This window comes from Ornithodoros turicata, chromosome 4 (assembly GCF_037126465.1).
Source record: "Ornithodoros turicata isolate Travis chromosome 4, ASM3712646v1, whole genome shotgun sequence".
NCBI classification, from domain to species: Eukaryota; Metazoa; Arthropoda; class Arachnida; order Ixodida; family Argasidae; genus Ornithodoros; species Ornithodoros turicata.
Window position 1 is genome coordinate 55,148,088 of NC_088204.1, and position 21,110 is coordinate 55,169,197.

At 47.5% G+C, this 21,110-nt stretch overlaps 1 protein-coding gene across 1 annotated transcript; it reads left to right on the forward strand.

Moving 5' to 3' along the window:
- Window positions 1–9,071: 9,071 nt before the first annotated feature.
- Window positions 9,072–20,127, forward strand: LOC135391583 (zinc finger protein 501-like). Its single transcript, XM_064621883.1, has 4 exons — window positions 9,072–9,131; window positions 9,207–9,459; window positions 9,518–9,819; window positions 18,585–20,127. The coding sequence occupies exons 1-4, from the start codon at window positions 9,110–9,112 to the stop codon at window positions 18,923–18,925; spliced, it is 918 nt and encodes a 305-aa protein (XP_064477953.1). The 5' UTR covers window positions 9,072–9,109; the 3' UTR covers window positions 18,926–20,127.
- The last annotated feature ends 983 nt before the right edge of the window (window positions 20,128–21,110 follow it).

The window sequence follows — 21,110 nt, forward strand, 5'->3', positions numbered from 1 at the left end:
TGTGACTGCACTCATGAGGTTTTGCCCCTCATGAGACCTCCTGTGAGTGCACTCATGAGGTGGTGTTCCCGTTTTTAGCAATTTCGTCTACGTCGCGCTGGGAACACAGCAAAGCGTCCTGAGCTGACGGATTAGTTGGTGATATGGTTCCAGTGACCCAACTACACGCAGGGTGCACTTTAAAGGGCTGGTGTGCCCGTTTTTAGCAATTTCGTCTACGTCGCGCTGGGAACACAGCCAAGCGTCCTGAGCTGACGGATTAGTTGGTGATATGGTTCCAGCGACCCAACTACACGCAGGGTGCACTTTAAAGGGCTGGTGTGCCCGTTTTTAGCAATTTCGTCTACGTCGCGCTGGGAACACAGCCAAGCGTCCTGAGCTGACGGATTAGTTGGTGATATGGTTCCAGCGACCCAACTACACGCAGGGTGCACTTTAAAGGGCTGGTGTGCCCGTTTTTAGCAATTTCGTCTACGTCGCGCTGGGAACACAGCCAAGCGTCCTGAGCTGACGGATTAGTTGGTGATATGGTTCCAGCGACCCAACTACACGCAGGGTGCACTTTAAAGGGCTGGTGTGCCCGTTTTTAGCAATTTCGTCTACGTCGCGCTGGGAACACAGCCAAGAGCCCTGAGCTAACGGATTAGTTGGTGATATGGTTCCAGCGACCCAACTACATGCAGTGTGCACTTTAAAGGGATAGTGTGCCCGTTTTTAGCAATTTCGTCTACGTCGCGCTGGGAACACAGCCAAGAGCCCTGAGCTGACGGATTAGTTGGTGATATGGTTCCAGCGACCCAACTACATGCAGTGTGCACTTTAAAGGGCTAGGGTGCCCGTTTTTAGCAATTTCGTCTACGTCGCGATGGGAACACAGCCAAGCGTCCTGAGCTGACGGATTAGTTGGTAATATGGTTCCAGCGACCCAACTACATACAGTGTGCACTTTAAAGGGCTGGTGTGCCCGTTTTTAGCAATTTCGTCTACGTCGCGCTGGGAACACAGCCAAGCGTCCTGAGCTGACGGATTAGTTGGTGATATGGTTCCAGCGACCCAACTACACGCAGGGTGCACTTTAAAGGGCTAGGGTGCCCGTTTTTAGCAATTTCGTCTACGTCGCGCTGGGAACACAGCCAAGCGTCCTGAGCTGACGGATTAGTTGGTGATATGGTTCCAGCGACCCAACTACACGCAGGGTGCACTTTAAAGGGCTGGTGTGCCCGTTTTTAGCAATTTCGTCTACGTCGCGCTGGGAACACAGCCAAGAGCCCTGAGCTAACGGATTAGTTGGTGATATGGTTCCAGCGACCCAACTACATGCAGTGTGCACTTTAAAGGGATAGTGTGCCCGTTTTTAGCAATTTCGTCTACGTCGCGCTGGGAACACAGCCAAGAGCCCTGAGCTGACGGATTAGTTGGTGATATGGTTCCAGCGACCCAACTACATGCAGTGTGCACTTTAAAGGGCTAGGGTGCCCGTTTTTAGCAATTTCGTCTACGTCGCGATGGGAACACAGCCAAGCGTCCTGAGCTGACGGATTAGTTGGTGATATGGTTCCAGCGACCCAACTACACGCAGGGTGCACTTTAAAGGGCTAGGGTGCCCGTTTTTAGCAATTTCGTCTACGTCGCGCTGGGAACACAGCCAAGCGTCCTGAGCTGACGGATTAGTTGGTGATATGGTTCCAGCGACCCAACTACATGCAGTGTGCACTTTAAAGGGCTAGGGTGCCCGTTTTTAGCAATTTCGTCTACGTCGCGATGGGAACACAGCCAAGCGTCCTGAGCTGACGAATTAGTTGGTGATATGGTTCCAGCGACCCAACTACACGCAGGGTGCACTTTAAAGGGCTAGGGTGCCCGTTTTTAGCAATTTCGTCTACGTCGCGCTGGGAACACAGCCAAGCGTCCTGAGCTGACGGATTAGTTGGTAATATGGTTCCAGCGACCCAACTACATACAGTGTGCACTTTAAAGGGCTGGTGTGCCCGTTTTTAGCAATTTCGTCTACGTCGCGCTGGGAACACAGCCAAGCGTCCTGAGCTGACGAATTAGTTGGTGATATGGTTCCAGCGACCCAACTACACGCAGGGTGCACTTTAAAGGGCTAGGGTGCCCGTTTTTAGCAATTTCGTCTACGTCGCGCTGGGAACACAGCCAAGAGCCCTGAGCTAACGGATTAGTTGGTGATATGGTTCCAGCGACCCAACTACATGCAGTGTGCACTTTAAAGGGATAGGGTGCTCGTTTTTAGCAATTTCGTCTACGTCGCGCTGGGAACACAGCCAAGAGCCCTGAGCTGACGGATTAGTTGGTGATATGGTTCCAGCGACCCAACTACATACAGTGTGCACTTTAAAGGGCTGGTGTGCGCGTTTTTAGCAATTTCGTCTACGTCGCGCTGGGAACACAGCCAAGCGTCCTGAGCTGACGGATGAGTTGGTGATATGGTTCCAGCGACCCAACTACATGCAGTGTGCACTTTAAAGGGCTAGGGTGCCCGTTTTTAGCAATTTCGTCTACGTCGCGATGGGAACACAGCCAAGCGTCCTGAGCTGACGGATTAGTTGGTAATATGGTTCCAGCGACCCAACTACATACAGTGTGCACTTTAAAGGGCTGGTGTGCCCGTTTTTAGCAATTTCGTCTACGTCGCGCTGGGAACACAGCCAAGCGTCCTGAGCTGACGGATTAGTTGGTGATATGGTTCCAGCGAACCAACTACATACAGTGTGCACTTTAAAGGGCTGGTGTGCCCGTTTTTAGCAATTTCGTCTACGTCGCGCTGGGAACACAGCCAAGCGTCCTGAGCTGACGGATTAGTTGGTGATATGGTTCCAGCGACCCAACTACACGCAGGGTGCACTTTAAAGGGCTAGGGTGCCCGTTTTTAGCAATTTCGTCTACGTCGCGCTGGGAACACAGCCAAGCGTCCTGAGCTGACGGATTAGTTGGTGATATGGTTCCAGCGACCCAACTACATGCAGTGTGCACTTTAAAGGGCTAGGGTGCCCGTTTTTAGCAATTTCGTCTACGTCGCGATGGGAACACAGCCAAGCGTCCTGAGCTGACGGATTAGTTGGTAATATGGTTCCAGCGACCCAACTACATACAGTGTGCACTTTAAAGGGCTGGTGTGCCCGTTTTTAGCAATTTCGTCTACGTCGCGCTGGGAACACAGCCAAGCGTCCTGAGCTGACGGATTAGTTGGTGATATGGTTCCAGCGACCCAACTACACGCAGGGTGCACTTTAAAGGGCTAGGGTGCCCGTTTTTAGCAATTTCGTCTACGTCGCGCTGGGAACACAGCCAAGAGTCCTGAGCTGACGGAGTAGTTGGTGATATGGTTCCAGTGACCCATCTACCGGCAGGGTGCACTTTAAAGGGCTAGGGTGCCCGTTTTTAGCAATTTCGTCTACGTCGCGCTGGGAACACAGCCAAGCGTCCTGAGCTGACGGATTAGTTGGTGATATGGTTCCAGCGACCCAACTACATACAGTGTGCACTTTAAAGGGCTGGTGTGCCCGTTTTTAGCAATTTCGTCTACGTCGCGCTGGGAACACAGCCAAGCGTCCTGAGCTGACGGATTAGTTGGTGATATGGTTCCAGCGACCCAACTACATACAGTGTGCACTTTAAAGGGCTGGTGTGCCCGTTTTTAGCAATTTCGTCTACGTCGCGCTGGGAACGCAGCCAAGCGTCCTGAGCTGACGGATTAGTTGGTGATATGGTTCCAGCGACCCAACTACATGCAGTGTGCACTTTAAAGGGCTAGGGTGCCCGTTTTTAGCAATTTCGTCTACGTCGCGCTGGGAACACAGCCAAGCGTCCTGAGCTGACGGATTAGTTGGTGATATGGTTCCAGCGACCCAACTACACGCAGGGTGCACTTTAAAGGGCTAGGGTGCCCGTTTTTAGCAATTTCGTCTACGTCGCGCTGGGAACACAGCCAAGAGTCCTGAGCTGACGGAGTAGTTGGTGATATGGTTCCAGTGACCCATCTACCGGCAGGGTGCACTTTAAAGGGCTAGGGTGCCCGTTTTTAGCACTTTCGTCTACGTCGCGATGGGACAACAGCCAAGAGTCCTGAGCTGACGGAGTAGTTGGTGATATGGTTCCAGTGACCCATCTACCGGCAGGGTGCACTTTAAAGGGCTAGGGTGCCCGTTTTTAGCAATTTCGTCTACGTCGCGCTGGGAACACAGCCAAGCGTCCTGAGCTGACGGATTAGTTGGTGATATGGTTCCAGCGACCCAACTACACGCAGGGTGCACTTTAAAGGGCTAGGGTGCCCGTTTTTAGCAATTTCGTCTACGTCGCGCTGGGAACACAGCCAAGAGTCCTGAGCTGACGGATTAGTTGGTGATATGGTTCCAGCGACCCAACTACATACAGTGTGCACTTTAAAGGGCTGGTGTGCCCGTTTTTAGCAATTTCGTCTACGTCGCGCTGGGAACACAGCCAAGCGTCCTGAGCTGACGGATTAGTTGGTGATATGGTTCCAGCGACCCAACTACATGCAGTGTGCACTTTAAAGGGCTAGGGTGCCCGTTTTTAGCAATTTCGTCTATGTTTCGTTGGGAACAACAGCCAACCGTCCTGAGCTAACGGATTAGTTGGTGATATGGTTCCAACGATCCAACTACTTGCAGTGTGTACTTTAAAGGACTGGTGTGCCCGTTTTTAGAAATTTTGTCTACGTTTCGCTGGGAACAACAGCAAAGCGTCCTGAGCTGACGGATTACTTGGTGATTTGGTTCCAGTGACCCATCTACGGCAGGGTGCACTTTAAAGGGCTGGTGTTCCCGTTTTTAGCACTTTCGTCTACGTCGCGATGGGAACACAGCCAAGCGTCCTGAGCTGACTGATTACTTGGTGATATGGTTCCAGCGACCCAACTACTGGCAGGGTGCACTTTGAAGGGCTGGTGTGCCCGTTTTTATCAATTTCGTCTACGTCGCGTTGGGAACACAGCAAAGCTTCCTGATATGACTGATTACTTGGTGATGTGGTTCCAGCGACCCCACTACCTGCACGGTGCACTTTAAAGGGCTGGTGTGCCGGTTTTTAACAATTTCGTCTACGTCGTGCTGGGAACACAGCCAAGTGTCCTGGGCAAAGCTCAGGAGGCTTTGCTGTGTTCCCAGCGCGACGTAGACGAAATTGCTAAAAACGGGCACAGAAGCCCTTTAAAGTGCACCCTGCCGGTAGTTGGGTCACTGGAACCATATCACCAACTAATCAGTCAGCTCAGGACGCTTCGCTGTGTTCCCAGCGCGACGTAGACGAAATTGCTAGAAACCAGCACACCAGCCCTTTAAAGTGCACCCTGCCGGTAGTTGGGTCACTGGAACCATATCACCAACTAATCCGTCAGCTCAGGACGCTTGGCTGTGTTCCCAGCTCGACGTAGACGAAATTGCTAAAAACGGGCACACCAGCCCTTTAAAGTGCACACTGCGTGTAGTTGGGTCACTGGAACCATATCACCAGGTAATTAGTCAGCTCAGGACGCTTCGCTGTGTTCCCAGCGCGAGGTAGGCGAAATTGCTAGAAACCGGCACACCAGCCCTTTAAAGTGCACCCTGCCGGTAGTTGGGTCACTGGAACCATATCACCAACTAATCAGTCAGCTCACGACGCTTCGCTGTGTTCCCAGCGCGACGTAGACGAAATTGCTAGAAACCGGCACACCAGCCCTTTAAAGTCCACCCTGCCGGCAGTTGGGTCACTGGAACCATATCACCAGGTAATCAGTCAGCTCAGGACGCTTCGCTGTGTTCCCACCGCGACGTAGGCGAAATTGCTAGAAACCGGCACACCAGCCCTTTAAAGTGCACCCTGCCGGTAGTTGGGTCACTGGAACCATATCACCAAGTAATCAGTCAGCTCAGGACGCTTCGCTGTGTTCCCAGCGCGACGTAGGCGAAATTGCTAGAAACCGGCACACCAGCCCTTTAAAGTGCACCCTGCCGGCAGTTGGGTCACTGGAACCATATTACCAAGTAATCAGTCAGCTCAGGACGCTTCGCTGTGTTCCCAGCGCGACGTAGGCGAAATTGCTAGAAACCGGCACACCAGCCCTTTAAAGTGCACCCTGCCGGTAGTTGGGTCACTGGAACCATATCACCAAGTAATCAGTCAGCTCAGGACGCTTCGCTGTGTTCCCAGCGCGACGTAGGCGAAATTGCTAGAAACCGGCACACCAGCCCTTTAAAGTGCACCCTGCCGGTAGTTGGGTCACTGGAACCATATCACCAAGTAATCAGTCAGCTCAGGACGCTTCGCTGTGTTCCCAGCGCGACGTAGGCGAAATTGCTAGAAACCGGCACACCAGCCCTTTAAAGTGCACCCTGCCGGTAGTTGGGTCACTGGAACCATATCACCAAGTAATCAGTCAGCTCAGGACGCTTCGCTGTGTTCCCAGCGCGACGTAGGCGAAATTGCTAGAAACCGGCACACCAGCCCTTTAAAGTGCACACAGCCGGTAGTCGTGTCGCTGGAACCATATCATCAATGCCCTCATAGGACCTCACACCCAGAGGTGGGCACCCTGACGAGGGCGTGCGAGGGTGAGAGTTTCCTTACCCTCACCTCATCCTCACCTCACGATATTTGAGGTGAGGTGAGGTGAGGGCCAATTTTTCTGGTGATGTTTGAGGTGAGGTGAGGTGAGGTGAGGAAAATTTTCAAAAAGTTTTTGAGGTGAGGTGAGGCGAGGAAAATCTTTTTAAATTTTTTTAGGTGAGGTGAGGAACACCATGGGAAAATTTTTTGAGGTGAGTCGAGGAAAAATTTATGAACGCGCACTTCATGAAAACTTTTCCCGCGCGTACACGAGATATCTTTCCTTCTTTCCACAGCTTCTATCTCTCATATGGGCGGGGACTGCCCTCCTCTCTCGCCGCTGATCTGACGCCCGACTTTGCGCGTCATTCGCATACCCACAACTGAATCTCAATTTCCGCGCAACTTTTACGGGTATAACAATCGTTCCGCGAAGCGTTTTCTATGATTGACTAGGCCAAATCCTCCAGCAAGAAGAAGAAGAAGAAGAAAAAAAGAAAAAAGAGTAACGTTACATTGACTAAGCAATTTCATGAGTTCAATTTCGAAAATGTATTTCAATAGCAAATTGATAAAACTATTTGTATTTGGTGACAAACTAAATGTCCAGAAGAAGTTTGTTTACCCCATATTTTTCCCCGTTTCCCCCCCCCCCCCCCGTTTTCTTATAATGGTCAAATGACACGTTTCGTGCCGCACCCCGTATGCACTCACGCTTGAGATATATGCATTTACATTGGCAGTCACTCAAAGCCAACGCGCATCGAATACACAATCTTCACATCGAATACACAAATAGCTTTAAAAAATTGAGGTGAGGTGATGTGAGGAAAATTTCGAAACAAATTTTTGAGGTGAGGTGAGGAAGTCTCAAAAATTCCTTTGAGGTGAGGTGAGGTGAGGAAAATTTTTCTCCCAGAAAATTGAGGTGAGGGCGAGGCTAGTGAGGACAAACGCCCACCTCTGCCCACACCCCTCAGGCCTCACCAGTGGCTTCACTCACACAGTGCAGGCGCCCCTCCGACAGAGTGCACTCACAGGAGGTCTCATGAGGGGCACAACCTCATGAGTGCACTCACGGGAGACCTTAGAGGGTAAGACAGTCATGGGTGAGGGCTTGCGTTTGTGAGTGCCGCGGGGTGAGGTCGAGTGAGGGCATGTGCCCGTGAGGGCCGTGAGGGTGAGGGCGAGTTAGGGCATGTGCCCATGAGGGCCGTGAGGGTGAGGGCGAGTGAAGGCATGTGCTCGTGAGGGCGGTGAGGGTGAGGGCGAGTGAGGTTTCACCAATGCCCACCTATGCGTGGTAAACAAGCAAGTGATGCAGCATGCGAGGCTAGTGAGGACAAACGCCCACCTCTGCCCACACCCCTCAGGCCTCACCAGTGGCTTCACTCACACAGTGCAGGCGCCCCTCCGACAGAGTGCACTCACAGGAGGTCTCATGAGGGGCACAACCTCATGAGTGCACTCACGGGAGACCTTAGAGGGTAAGACAGTCATGGGTGAGGGCTTGCGTTTGTGAGTGCCGCGGGGTGAGGGCGAGTGAGGGCATGTGCCCGTGAGGGCCGTGAGGGTGAGGGCGAGTTAGGGCATGTGCCCATGAGGGCCGTGAGGGTGAGGGCGAGTGAAGGCATGTGCTCGTGAGGGCGGTGAGGGTGAGGGCGAGTGAGGTTTCACCAATGCCCACCTATGCGTGGTAAACAAGCAAGTGATGCAGCATGCCTCAAGTGCCTGCAAGTGAAGCAAGCCTCCGTCCATGGTCCATGTAATATGGCATGGTTGCTCGAGAAGTCGTCAGCTCATAGCTCTGCCTCTGATTTAAAAAGAAAAAAAGATAAAGAAAGTGTAATTCTCCGGTCGGTGCATCCAGGGACTGCGCCGCGACGTTTGCCTTACAGTGTCCGGGGAAAACCCAGGAAGCATGGGCGCGCAATCACGGCGGGGGGGGGGGGGGGGGGGGGGGAGCTTTTTCCCCTGCCTTCTTCAAGCCAAGTTGCAGGCGCAAAAATTCTGACAGAATGCCAAACATTCTACACCCCATTGGAAAAAAATCCTGGCGGCGCCTATGCCAGGGTGTATACAGAGAGCATAACGAACCCCTGCGCAACAAAATGTATAGATGAATTCCTGGCTGGTTTATTCTCACACATCATCGCGACTTGAAACATTGTGAGCTTACTAAATGTAAACACGACCACAGCGTTGCATCATGAAAGTAGGAATATGTACAAACGTGTTCCTCTCTCACGTAGAAATCGAAACCAAAACTTAGACTTCTTTCGCATGGGGATCGCAATGCAATCTTTATATATTCGTCACATATATGAGGGGAAAGAGAGCAGAGGCTTCTGAGGAGGGGACACGGGGACACCAACGCAAGTTCTGCACTGGGGCACTTGAACACCCAGACATAATTGAATTAACGAAAAAGACATTCGGGGGGGGGGGGGGGGGTTACATTTCTAGTTTCGATTTCAAGACCGATAATCTCGCTACCAGCCGTCGTTGCCGCCCAGGCTTGTTTAAAAATGGAAGACGAACGATGGCAAAGAAAAGAAGTGCCGGTAAATGTTTCGCTTCTACACCTGGGCTTTTTGTTTTTTTTTTTGCTCCTGAAACCTTTATTCGTTTCGTTGTAGGTAAAGAAACAGAGAAACCTCGTTGCAAGGTTTGCGAACGAACGTTTTCGAGCCCGCTGTCGCTGAGAGAGCATGAGGCACTCCACGATGGTCGGACGTTGTATAGCTGCACTTTGTGTGGACGACCATTTAGGCAAAGTACGGGGCTCTGGCGCCACCTTCGAACTCACAAGGCAGCCAAGGACGCTAGCTCAGCAGTCCGCTTCACATGCCCTACTTGCGCTCGACAATTTGCTCGCCGGGATTACCTGAGGTGATCCGCGCGCGTAGCAGTAAGCAGTAATCTGACATTGCTTTACTGACTTCGTTAGGTCCCATCTGAGCATGCACACTGGCGAAGCCGCGCGGCATTCTTGCGAAGTGTGCGGAAAGTGCTTCCACCAGCGTTCGGACCTGAAGCGACATTCGGCGGTGCACGCAGAGAGCCAGGAAGAAAGGCGTCCTCACGCCTGCTCTCTGTGTCAGAAGACGTTCGTGGACCGCTCAACTCTCAACAGGCACGAAAAGGAACACCATGCGGCGTCGCGGCCTCATATCTGCATCTCCTGTAATGCAGCTTTCAAGAGGGCGACTAAGTTAAAAGAGCATGTTGCCAAAGCGCACGCATCAGCGGGTAAGGCCAATCTAATTGATATAATGAAGCCGTTCTGTACACAGCTACTCATTGTATCGAATAGGACTGTGCAAGTAGTCATTTTAAACAGGCTGTCTGGAGCTGACAACAGAGTACACAGTAAATCGTTTTACACCTTTAGTCGCTCGAAACAGGTGCATTCTTCTAAAAACACCCTGTTCCATTGCTCAAACTCAAAAAGGAAGGGGTGTACAAAAGAGCATTACTAAAGGTGGGTCATTCCACATGAAGCGATCCAATCGGGTGGCTCGCCCCCCGCAGAAATCACTGGTTTTTTTTTTCCTTGTTCCAATAGTTGAGAAATCAACACCCAAGAAATATTTTCTCCGAATTCGGCAGCATTTTTTCGCTATGTGGCGCTAAATGTCGGGATCTGCGTCAAAAGTGAGGTGCGTTTGATTGCTTTTCCAGAGAAAACGGCAAAAGGTTTTTCAGGTTTGTAAATGATGAAATGACCCAAAAGTACGTAGAAAACAGCGCAGAGATGGGACATGAAGAAGAAACAAGTGCATACACAGAGCGTTGACTAGCAACTGAAGCTTTACTTCCCAAAGGGGGCAAAACCAAAAAGGAGAGAAGAACATGAAAGGAGGACAATCAGGAACACTCTTGATTCGTGCCCCGTCTCTGCGCTGTTTTCTACGTAGTTATGTACCAACTTGCCCAAGTCACCGCCTTGACCCAAAAGGATGTGTCTTTCACCCACATCTGAGAAACCTTCGTTTTGATGTGGCTTTCAGGACATAATCTAGAGGCAAAAATGCGTGTTTTCGGTGAATGTTTAACATTTTCTGCTCACTCACTGCCTGCGAATTGAAGCTTGAAATTTGGTAGCCATCGAGTTGGTGACTCGACCAATCAACGGAAAAAAAATTATTGCTTAGGCGCCAAATGAGACCCGGATATAATTAGGCAAATATGCCAAATTTTAAGAAATTGGCATAATACAACAAAAAATAAACAAACGTGTCCAATGTGATACGAATAATCTGTCAAAGCGAAAGTGAAGGCAAATGTATCATCTAAAACATAACTAAAAATCAAAAGGGTACTTTTTGTTGTTTTTGAACAATTAATTTTTGAATGAAGCACAGTTACGACAAGGGGCGTGTAGGGCGAAGTTGCGTGCCCTTATGTGACTGGGATGAATAAATAGACACAATCACAAGGAAAAACAGTATTTAGGTAAAAAGAGTTCATTAGGGAATCATATTGAAAACAATTGGTAACAAACATTTTCCAAGTGAGTAGGAGTTCTGTAATTTCATCTGTACACAGGCGAAACTAGCAATGCGGCTGACGAACGTTGTACACCTTGGCTTTGGCGGATGATGATGTGACATGAACCCTCACTTTTCCTGTCAATAGGGGTTCAAAGCAGTGGAAATCCCGAGTGCCTGATATGGCTTTTGCCATCTGTTAACGTGTTTTCAATGCGCCCTGTTCCTGGGTCACATCACTACATGACACCTAAATTGGAACTATGCGCTCTAGATTCTCTTGATCCCAGAGGAAAAGGTCGTGTGCGGTGAGTATCTGGCGGTCGAATGGTCTCCTCAGACTTGCCTTTGCTGCAAGTCGCTTGACAGTGCCTCCAATCCCGTTACACACTCCTTTGCCGTGAGAGGTACCGAAGAAGTGCCATGTAGCTGCAACACCGAAATCCTCTTCATGATAGAACAAATTTATCAAGTTCTTCTTGTTTTTGTACTGGGCAGCGGTGCCATCGGAAAAAACAATGCAACTTTTTGATATGGGGATGATCTGCGAGGAACCGTTCTAAACATAACTTTTGATACAAGTGAACAGATGCATTGTCATGGGCGAGGGACTCTGATATCACCACGAAGGAGAGATTTTGCAATACTTGATCTCGATCCCTGAAATATACCACAATCGGGTGCACTGTTGCCTGCGACGTATTCCGGTAAAACGACTGGGGGAATTCTGGGCAATGAAAGCGCACACAGCAGGTTCTGTAGGAACTCCTCTACTTGGACAACAAATGTTTGAAGCGACGCACGAACTCCAGGCACCCACTGCTGGTATGTGATATTGTCACAAAACTCTTTGTGTCCAGTACGCTCTGGACTCCCGGTAACCCCGGGCAGTCAGTACAGCTGCCCAGCATGCACTGTTCGCATTCAATGCTGCGTACCATTGTACCAAGGAGTTCCTTATAACCGTTTTCTATCCCAGCCACGTGGAGCACCATCTTCACATTCCGATGGTAACTGCAAACACAAACAGCATGCGTTCCTGGGTCCCCTGTGAGGACGCACCAGGGTGGTCTTAAGGAACCAAATGTCGAAAAACCAGCTTTCAATGTAGGATTGTTGGCCTTCCACGTGATGAAAGCTTCCTTCAGGCTGGCGAGCATGAGACATTTCTGGTGTCCTTTCAACACGTCTTTCTTCCCCGGCATACAGTATGATATCAGATCGTCCTTGTAGAATTGAAGCACAGATTGCTTCGTGTCGTTGTCCAGAGCTGGTTTTCCCCTGGAGGAGCTTGGTTCACTGAGGATTCCAGCATATTTCTTCATTTCCCTAGCTTTCCACACCATACGTTGAGACGCTCCAAAATAACTGGCTGTCTGCTGTCTCGACCATGACGGCGGTGCCAGTGTCAATATCATGACTTTCCGCAATTAATTACCTTCTTCAGCAAATTTGTGTCTCAGTTCATCGAGCACAGTTGTGTAACCTTCGAGCAGTACGGGACACGGTTCTTGTGACGTAGTCGGCTCGTCTATCCCAACCCCCAACGATGTTTCTAGTGCCCTCCTCGCTTTTCATTCCATTTTGCGCAGTTTGGCTTGTGCGTAGCCTTCTTGTTGATCCAGGGCTCTTTTTCGCGTCACTGGTGTTTCTCCAAGAAGTACCAGGGACTCGTTGAGCGTCTGCAGATCTTGATCGATGTCGCTCGATGTCTGTACTGTACTGGACTGGCCACAGGTTCCGTCTCACTTGAAGTGTCCTCGTCATGATATTTCGCACACTCTATGTAACACTTTGGACACAACTGGTCAGCTGGAGCGACAGTGCATTTTTCGACAGTGTGGAAGATATTATTTTCATCCCACGCACATTCTTCTTGTGTTTGCTGAACGGGCCGACACAACATCTTGAAGCAAGATTTTGGCTGTATTTTCGTGTGTATAGCAAATGATGGTCCTTGCAAATGCCAGTGATTGAAGTGGTGCGCTTTGCTCGAGCAGAAATCAGTGACTGTTCCTCTTGACTCAACTCGCTGAACTTCGTGACGGAAGGGGTACGAACGTATTTGTTGCAATCCTTTGGGCCAAAAGAGCAGAGCGTACTGTCTCTCACATTGGTCGATGTAGATGGTGCATCCATGGTCGGAGACGAGAGCTCCAGAAGGTGAGTAAACAAACGCCAACCGTAAGCTTCGGGTAAGATGACGGGTCAGGGTGGCTAGTGAGGATGATTGCCCATATCAGTCGCAGCAAACTTTCGGAGGTTGCGGCATTCCTCACAAGCCACTAAAGCCGGAAGCGTCGTGACAGTGAAGGCCACGCAGGCATGTGTTGAGAAGCGGGTTTGGGTAGGTAGAGCGACAGGTATTGACGGACCACGCATGAAATACTTCTGCAAACAATTCTCTCTCGCTTGTCTAGCTCAAAACAGACGACCGCTTGGGAGCATCTTTATTTTTCGACGGGTGCTCCTCTTTCGAGGATATACATATGATACCTGATATTGGATCACATAAACAGCTTGGTGTTCTTCTGAATCATGCGGCGGACTGGCGACGTGCTTTTTTCTTGGGGCTAAAGTGCTCGAGTCCACACGTTCACACTTCGAATACGAATAATGCAACGAAATAATGTTGCGCCAATGAAAAATGTCAGTCTTTACATGTACCGTATCGGAATTGATGTTGATCGGCGGCAGAGAGCGAACTTGGCCATTAACAACAACACCAAGGGAAGGTGCCTTCCCTGTGAGTGGGCGAAAATTACATAAAAGGAAGATTAGGAAAATTTGCTTACAGGTTGCTTTAAAGTGAACGGTTTGCTTTCATTACAGTACTGTAGTAAACAGAATTTATCGTGTTTCTTTTTTTTTTTTTTTTCTGGTAGAGTTGCGTGTTTATTCATTCCAGTGACATAAGGGCATGCAACTTTCGACTACATCCCCTTGTCATAACTGTGCTTCATTCAAAAATTATTTGCTGAAAAACAACAAAAAGTACCCTTTAGATTTGTAGTTATGTTTTAGATGACACATTTATCTTCACTTTCGCTTTGACAGATTGTTTGTATCGCGTTGGCCGCATTTGTTTATTTTTTGTTGTATTATGCCGATTTCTTAAAATTCGGCACATTTGCCTAATTATATCTGGGTCTCATTTGGCGCATAAGCAATAATTTTTGTTCCGTTGATTGGTCGAGTCACCAACTCCATGGCTACCAAATTTCAAGCTTCAATTCGTAGGCAGTGAGTCATCAGAAAATGTGAAACATTGACCGAAAATGCGCATTATTGCCTCTAGATTACGTCCTAAAAGCCACATCAAACCGAAGGTTTCTCGGATGTGGGTGAAAGACACATCCTTTCGGATCACTTCATCGTTTACGAACCTGAAAAACCTTTTGCCATTTTCTCTGGAGAAGCAATCAAACGCACCTCGCTTTTGATGCAATTCCCGACATTTAGCGCCACGTAGCGAAAAAATGCTGCCGAATTCGGCGAAAATATTTCTTGGGAATTGATTTCTCAACTATTGGAACAAGGAATAAAAAAATCAACAATTTCCGCGGGGGTCGAGCCACCCGATTGGATCGCTTCACATTTTATCATTCAGGGCGTAAAGTGAGGTGTTGAAATAGATACGTCCTATACACCTGTTCTTACACCCCATTTGAACTGGAAATATGGTGCTGGAAAGTGTGTTTTAATTGGTGATATGTGAATAAAAGAAAAAGTATACTGGCTTCACAGCTTCACTCAGCAAGTAGTCACATTATGGACTATATCCTGAGCTAAAAACACAGTATATACATGTAACAGGGAGGGATGTCAGGAATTCAGCTGTTATCTCATTGCAGACGTAAGTGTTAATTGGGAAGACGCATTTCCGTCACCGTTACAAATGTTTTCCGCCCCACTGCACTTCACGAAGGTGTCTCAACAAACTGTATTTCAGTATATGATCCATCCAGTACGGTACATCAATATTGGCTATCAAGGGTGCTCCGGTCTCTTACTCAGCACTTACGCTGGTTGTACAGTGTTGCCAAGCTAATGATGGGTGCCTGTGATGCATTGTGCTCCGGTTTGGGTTGTACGCTGGAATCACGGCTGGAACTCTGCCATGTTGTGGGTGGTGCTTGCCATAGAAGGAAAAACATGGGACTGCATGGCTCGGCATGCTGCCACGGGAGCTAGCATTAGACTGTTTCAGAGGGAGTTTTTGCCAAAAGACACCCCATCCTACAAGGTGTTTTCAATAGAATACTCCCTCTACAAGGGTGTTTTTCTTTTTAAATACCCATTATAAGGGTATTTTATGAGGAATGTACCTAAATAAAGGGTGTCTCGGGAAAACACCCACATCTCATGGTATCAAAAAAGGAGTGCGCCATGGGACAAGCATGTGCTTAAAAAGGTGTAAATTGATTTACTGTGACAACAGAGATGATAACAAAAGTGACACAGATAGACAAGGAACGTCGAACTTTCAACTTTTTGTGATTGCCAGAGTGAATTTGAGCGAAGATTTTTAGAGTTCAGGAAACTTGAAATGGAGCTTTTTGGCTCTCCGTTTTCTACAGCTGTGGATAAGGTTCTTGACGACTTACAAATGGAACTGATTGACTCTCAGTGCGACGCACCGATAAGAACAATTTTGCTGAAGTTGATGCGGCTTAGTTTTATTCTTAGATTGGACAAAACACTCCGAAGATACGTACGTTGTCGCAGAGAAACCTATCCATGTGTGGTACAACATACGTCTAATTATAATTTGTGGCTTTGCATCGCGAGACAACTGTGTCAACATACGTCTGCGAGCAGGATGTTTTCTGTCATGAACCTGAATAGGTCAAAGTTATGCACACAACTAACAAATGAACACCTCAACACAGTCCTTAAGATCGCAACTACGCAATCACTTTCACCCGATGTTGACGCAATAGTTAAAAACAAGAGGCGTTAAATTTTCTCAGTACATCGCAAATAAAAAAGGATTGCTGGCCCTGTGATTGAGCATTGCTAAGGCACAGTTTCACCAACACCGGTTAACGTTTGAACAAATCCGAGACATACATAACCGAGATCAATAGTCCCTTAGCTTGAATTTGATGCTAAACTGTGCTTCACTAAAGAGTGTTAATGTCGCTGAAACACTCGTCACGTCAGCAACTAACATTTATAAAAAAATAATTGAGTTTTAACTTTTAAAACTTTTAAACTAAGTTTTAGCAACCCTTGATCTCGGTTCAAAGTTAACCAGCATTGGTGAAACTGGGTCTAAGTAACACAAATATATAAGCTTTATGTCATTTTATGTGCTGTATTTTGTCATCTTTATCAGAATCAGGCTACCCCAAACCTGTGGCATGCGGTCCGCATAGCTCCTCCATGGCTCAATGCGGCCCGCTGACACGATTGTGTTCGGCAGATGCCATTTTTGCGTGTGGGTTATGAGGCAGGGTGGACATCCTGTGGGAAAGCGCACGTAGCTACTGGATGACTAATTACCTAAAATTCATTAATTAACTTTTTAATTAGATGTTTCAGGAAAATGCGTGACAGCAGGATTGAAGGCAATCATTTCAATCTACCCTCCTTTAAAAGATCCTGAAATGAGCACATACAGGGTGGGTGCAGATAAAGTAGCCCCATATTTTCGCACATAACGCGTTTCCTGCATACCGTACGAACTTCCGGCGGCACATGCGGCGGCAAATCGAGAATAAAATTCGTGGTAACCAAACTTTGCGCAATAAAATTGTTAGCAACGCGAACTTCGCTCCGTGTATTTCCAATGGGACATGGCAGTCCAGCACAGTTGCATCGCCCCACCGCTGGGGTTGCCACTCGCGCAGAAACAAAACGAGATCTGGTACGCCTAGCGGTAGCTAGACGCAACTGTGCCGTGACAGCCATATTGACTTCTGCATAGGAAAATCGGGATGTACTGAGAGTAACGTTTGCATGGATAACATTTTTGTTACGCGGAGTATGGTTACCACGATTTCTTTTGTTCGTTTTCAACGGATAAATGCATCATCCCACGCCACCGGAAGTTCATGTGGTAAGCAGAGAACACCATACGTGCATAAATGTGGGACTACTTTATCTGCATCCACCCTGTACTTTGAGATATAAATCACCAAACTTTTATATGCATATGAGCCAGTACGCACTTCTCGAGCACAAAAATGACATGACTTTTGGCTTGCCTTGGCCAAAAAGTGGTCTATCTGGCCAACAGACCAGCATTTACTCCAACCAGCTTCGTCGCTACAAAACAGATGGCCAACCGATATGAACGCCTATCGCTCTTTCTGTGCTCGAGAAGTGCGTGATTTCCGTTTCGACTAACTTGCATAGCAAAATTTAGCAATTTATATAGATATATCTGAAAGTATGCATTCGTTTCAGGATAGTTAAAAAAGAGTGTGGATATAGATAGGGATGGATATAGATTCATTAATTAACGAGTCAATTAATGAATTTCAGGTAAGTAGTCATTTAGTAGTTTCATATGCTTTCTGACAGGATGTCTGCCTAGCCGCATAACCCACCTGTGGAAACTGCATCTAGGTGGCTCTCATAGTTATATTTTAAAAATCCTATACGTCGAAAGAGGAAAACAAAACAAAAAAATATTGTCAAGGAGCCTGCAGTGAGGGAATCAGAAACATAATGTTAAGTGGGAGCAACTAATGGTTATTAGAAACAAGACTTTCGTGCACGAGTCTGCACTTCTAACCTGAAGAAGTGCTGCCTCTTGCACAAAAGTCTCATTTCTAATAAATGTAGTTGCTCCTAACCAATTAACATTACGTTTATAAGAATTCTGTAGAGGACAAAAAAATTCAAGATCTTGTATAATCAAACCAAATTTCAACCGAAGTTCTGTTTTTTTTAAACAGCTGTGGTACCTGACTTTGAGGCTTTTGCTTTAATGTAGTGCTTTAAGTCCTCTTGACAAGTTTTAGGACCACTATTTTTTTCTCTTGTTTAGCTGTTTCTCACAAACATTTACTCAGTATTCAGAATCCAATTAACGTAGCAAACACAATTATATACAAGTTAATAGAGAGTTTTAGTGCGTCGTACGCTATTGCTTTTGCGTACTTAAGGGATAGTGTTGGTAGTTCTGCACACACGCAAAACATAAAGAGAGCTTTGCGCATACTGCAGAGCCACCGCGCTATCCCTTACGTACGCAAAGGCAAACTCTCTAATGTGTTTTGGAGTTCTGCTTCATGTTAACTGCATGTGCAGCCACCTCCATTCTCACCAAAAAAAGCCTCATATCTGAACTAGTACTCATTGCCGGAACACATATTTAATTAATCGTAATGTATGAAATTTCCAAACTCTTGTGGACACTAGCCAGGATTGCAAAAAGACAGTGCTGCAATCTCTTTGAAAGATACCAAGCAAAAGAGTGTTTCTGCGACACTAGTTCTACTGCAGGAGAGAGAAAATTGTGAAAGTCAGGATGCAGTGTGGTCTGTCTAGAAAGTTCTCCTTCGTTTACAGGACTGGAGATCTCAAATGTGGAACATATTCTCGGCGAAGACTTTGTGGAGCAACCAGACTTTTCAAGCCAGAAGTTCTACGACTGGCTGGCAGCATTTACGTCGATATCCATCCTCCTACCTGTCCCACTAGAGGCTCATGTCTTTGGGAGGGTGAGCCAAGTGGCCAAACAACTGGATGAAGCCCTTGCTGTTCCATTGGGAATGGTTGCCACAAAACATAACTACCAGATCCTTTTAGGGATTTCAGAGGACCTTCACCGGGTCACCAATCGGCACCTGCATGCTATCATGGAAGGCCTGCAGGGCCTCACTACCGAAGGATCTCAGGCAACAGCTTAGGGCAAACGAGCATTGTGTGCTGGGTCTGCCATTATCACTTGAGGGTTCCATGTCAGTGGTTAGTTACCGTGTTGCATGCAGAGGAACGAGTAAGTGAAACATCCTTAGGGTTCTCCGTTTTCGGGTTAAACCCAATTTCTCACGATAGTTCCCCCCCCCGAACAAATTTGCAAGAATTCGTGTAAAACCCAATATCTACCCGAAATCCTTGTGGTCCTTCAACTTGTGGTTCTCGGTAAACCGTCGGAAAAGTGAATCGTAATATCAGCAAAGAGAGCCATTTGTGACAACCTATTTGTCCTCCGTGTATGATCCCCTCCTGCAGGAGTCAAAGACGAGCGGAATTATAAAGATTATTGTTTCTTGTCCCAGTTCCCCAGTGGCTTGTTTCACTGTTTCACTGGACTGGTTTCACTGGGCTTGTTTCACTGTCCCAGCAGTGCCTTGTTTCATATGGCTTTCGTTTCACCCGAAAATTCCGCGGTGACATGTCAAACAGAGATCATAGCACCCAATTTCTCCCTGAATTCTCGTGCGTAAATAGCACCCGATTTTTTCCTCCCGAATTTGAAAAATCTTAAAACCCGAAAACGAAGAATCTTAAACATCCTACGTTAGGAAATACACTTTTGCACACCTGCCGTTCTGAGCTATGGTGAGATGAGAAAGGAAGCTTCGATCTCCGAAAGCTGCTGCTTTTGGGAGCAGGGCATTCGCAGTGACATCAAACAGCATCAGCTTTGGTAATTGCAGATCCGATTTTCTGTATGACCATTTGCAGCCTTTGTGGTTCACATTGATGCAAATAACACTCCTCTCCATCCATCCAGTATAGCTTCGTGCAAACGTCGCAACCCCTTACTGCGATCAGTAACCCTCTATAGACAGGTGGGTTAAAATTTTTGTCTATTGTACCGACGCTAAACGTGGTTGGATACTGTTACATGCGAGAAGTACGAGGCAGAACTTTTTAAATGTGGTTCTTGTTCAGAACAATAGATGACTGGTATTCTCCGTATTAAATTGTAGCAATGGATAATCGTGCCTTAATCATTACAAAGTAGTGATTGAATAACTGCATTTGTAATTTTATCTTCTAATACAGGAGTGCTGTGGTCCTTTCTTATTAATTTAGCCTACAATTGTAATGTACGTGGTTTTCTGCTGTCCTGAAATATTGCAAAATAAAATTGCACTCTCTACATCAGGGCTCTTGTATTAACACGACTTCCTCGTTTTCTGCTATTTTTGCGCTAACGGCTGGCTTCGTTCACTACACTTCCTCTTACAACCAACAAGTTTTGTCTGAAAATGATGGCTGGATTGCTTAGCAGAACAAAAACTGGATGCCACTGACAATGATGTTATAGCAGCAAAAGTGCTCATTCTACAGTTATAAAAAGCCGGTGACAAATTCAACTGAAATATTTTGCACATGTCCAGTTTTCAGCTTTCGTTTAGGTTTGTACTGTCCCTTTCATTTAGCAAACCTAGTGATAGCAGACAAGACAAATGCAGCCTGCAAACAGTCACAAAAAACATGGATTGGATACTGTGAATACCAAACATTGCCATTATTTTACCAAATTATGCAAACTTTAGGTGGAGACGTAGGGCACTGCCGCCTCCTCGAAATTTCCGATTGAATCAGCACTGAACACACCATTTCTCAACCTAATCACAGAGTGGCAAAATGTAACGGATTTGTACTGTTATATATTATGCTGCCATGAAGTATAATCTTGACATGAAAGCACTTAATAGGAAAGCCATTAGTGGTAGAGCACTGCACGGGCCGACTTTTCCGGGCCCGACCCGGCCCGGCCGCATCGAAAAATGGCCCGGGCCGACCCGGGCCTTCATATTTTTATGCAGCCCGGCCCGGCGACCCAGTGACTAGAGCCCGGCCCGGCCCGGCGTCTAAGCAAATAGAGCCCGGCCTGGCCCGGTGACCCGGCGAGTAGATCCCGGCCTAGTATTTCCAGCCGCGAGGTACGCGTTTCTGGCGATTATCAAACAAATTTATAAGTAAATTTATAAGGAGAGAAGACAAACATACAAGTGATGGCGGTTTAACACCGTAACCGCACAAGACCAAATTAAATCCAGAACGCACGGGGCGTTATCGTTACACTGTCAAGATTTTGCGGAGATAGAGCATGCTGTCGACAAACTGCTTCTCCCA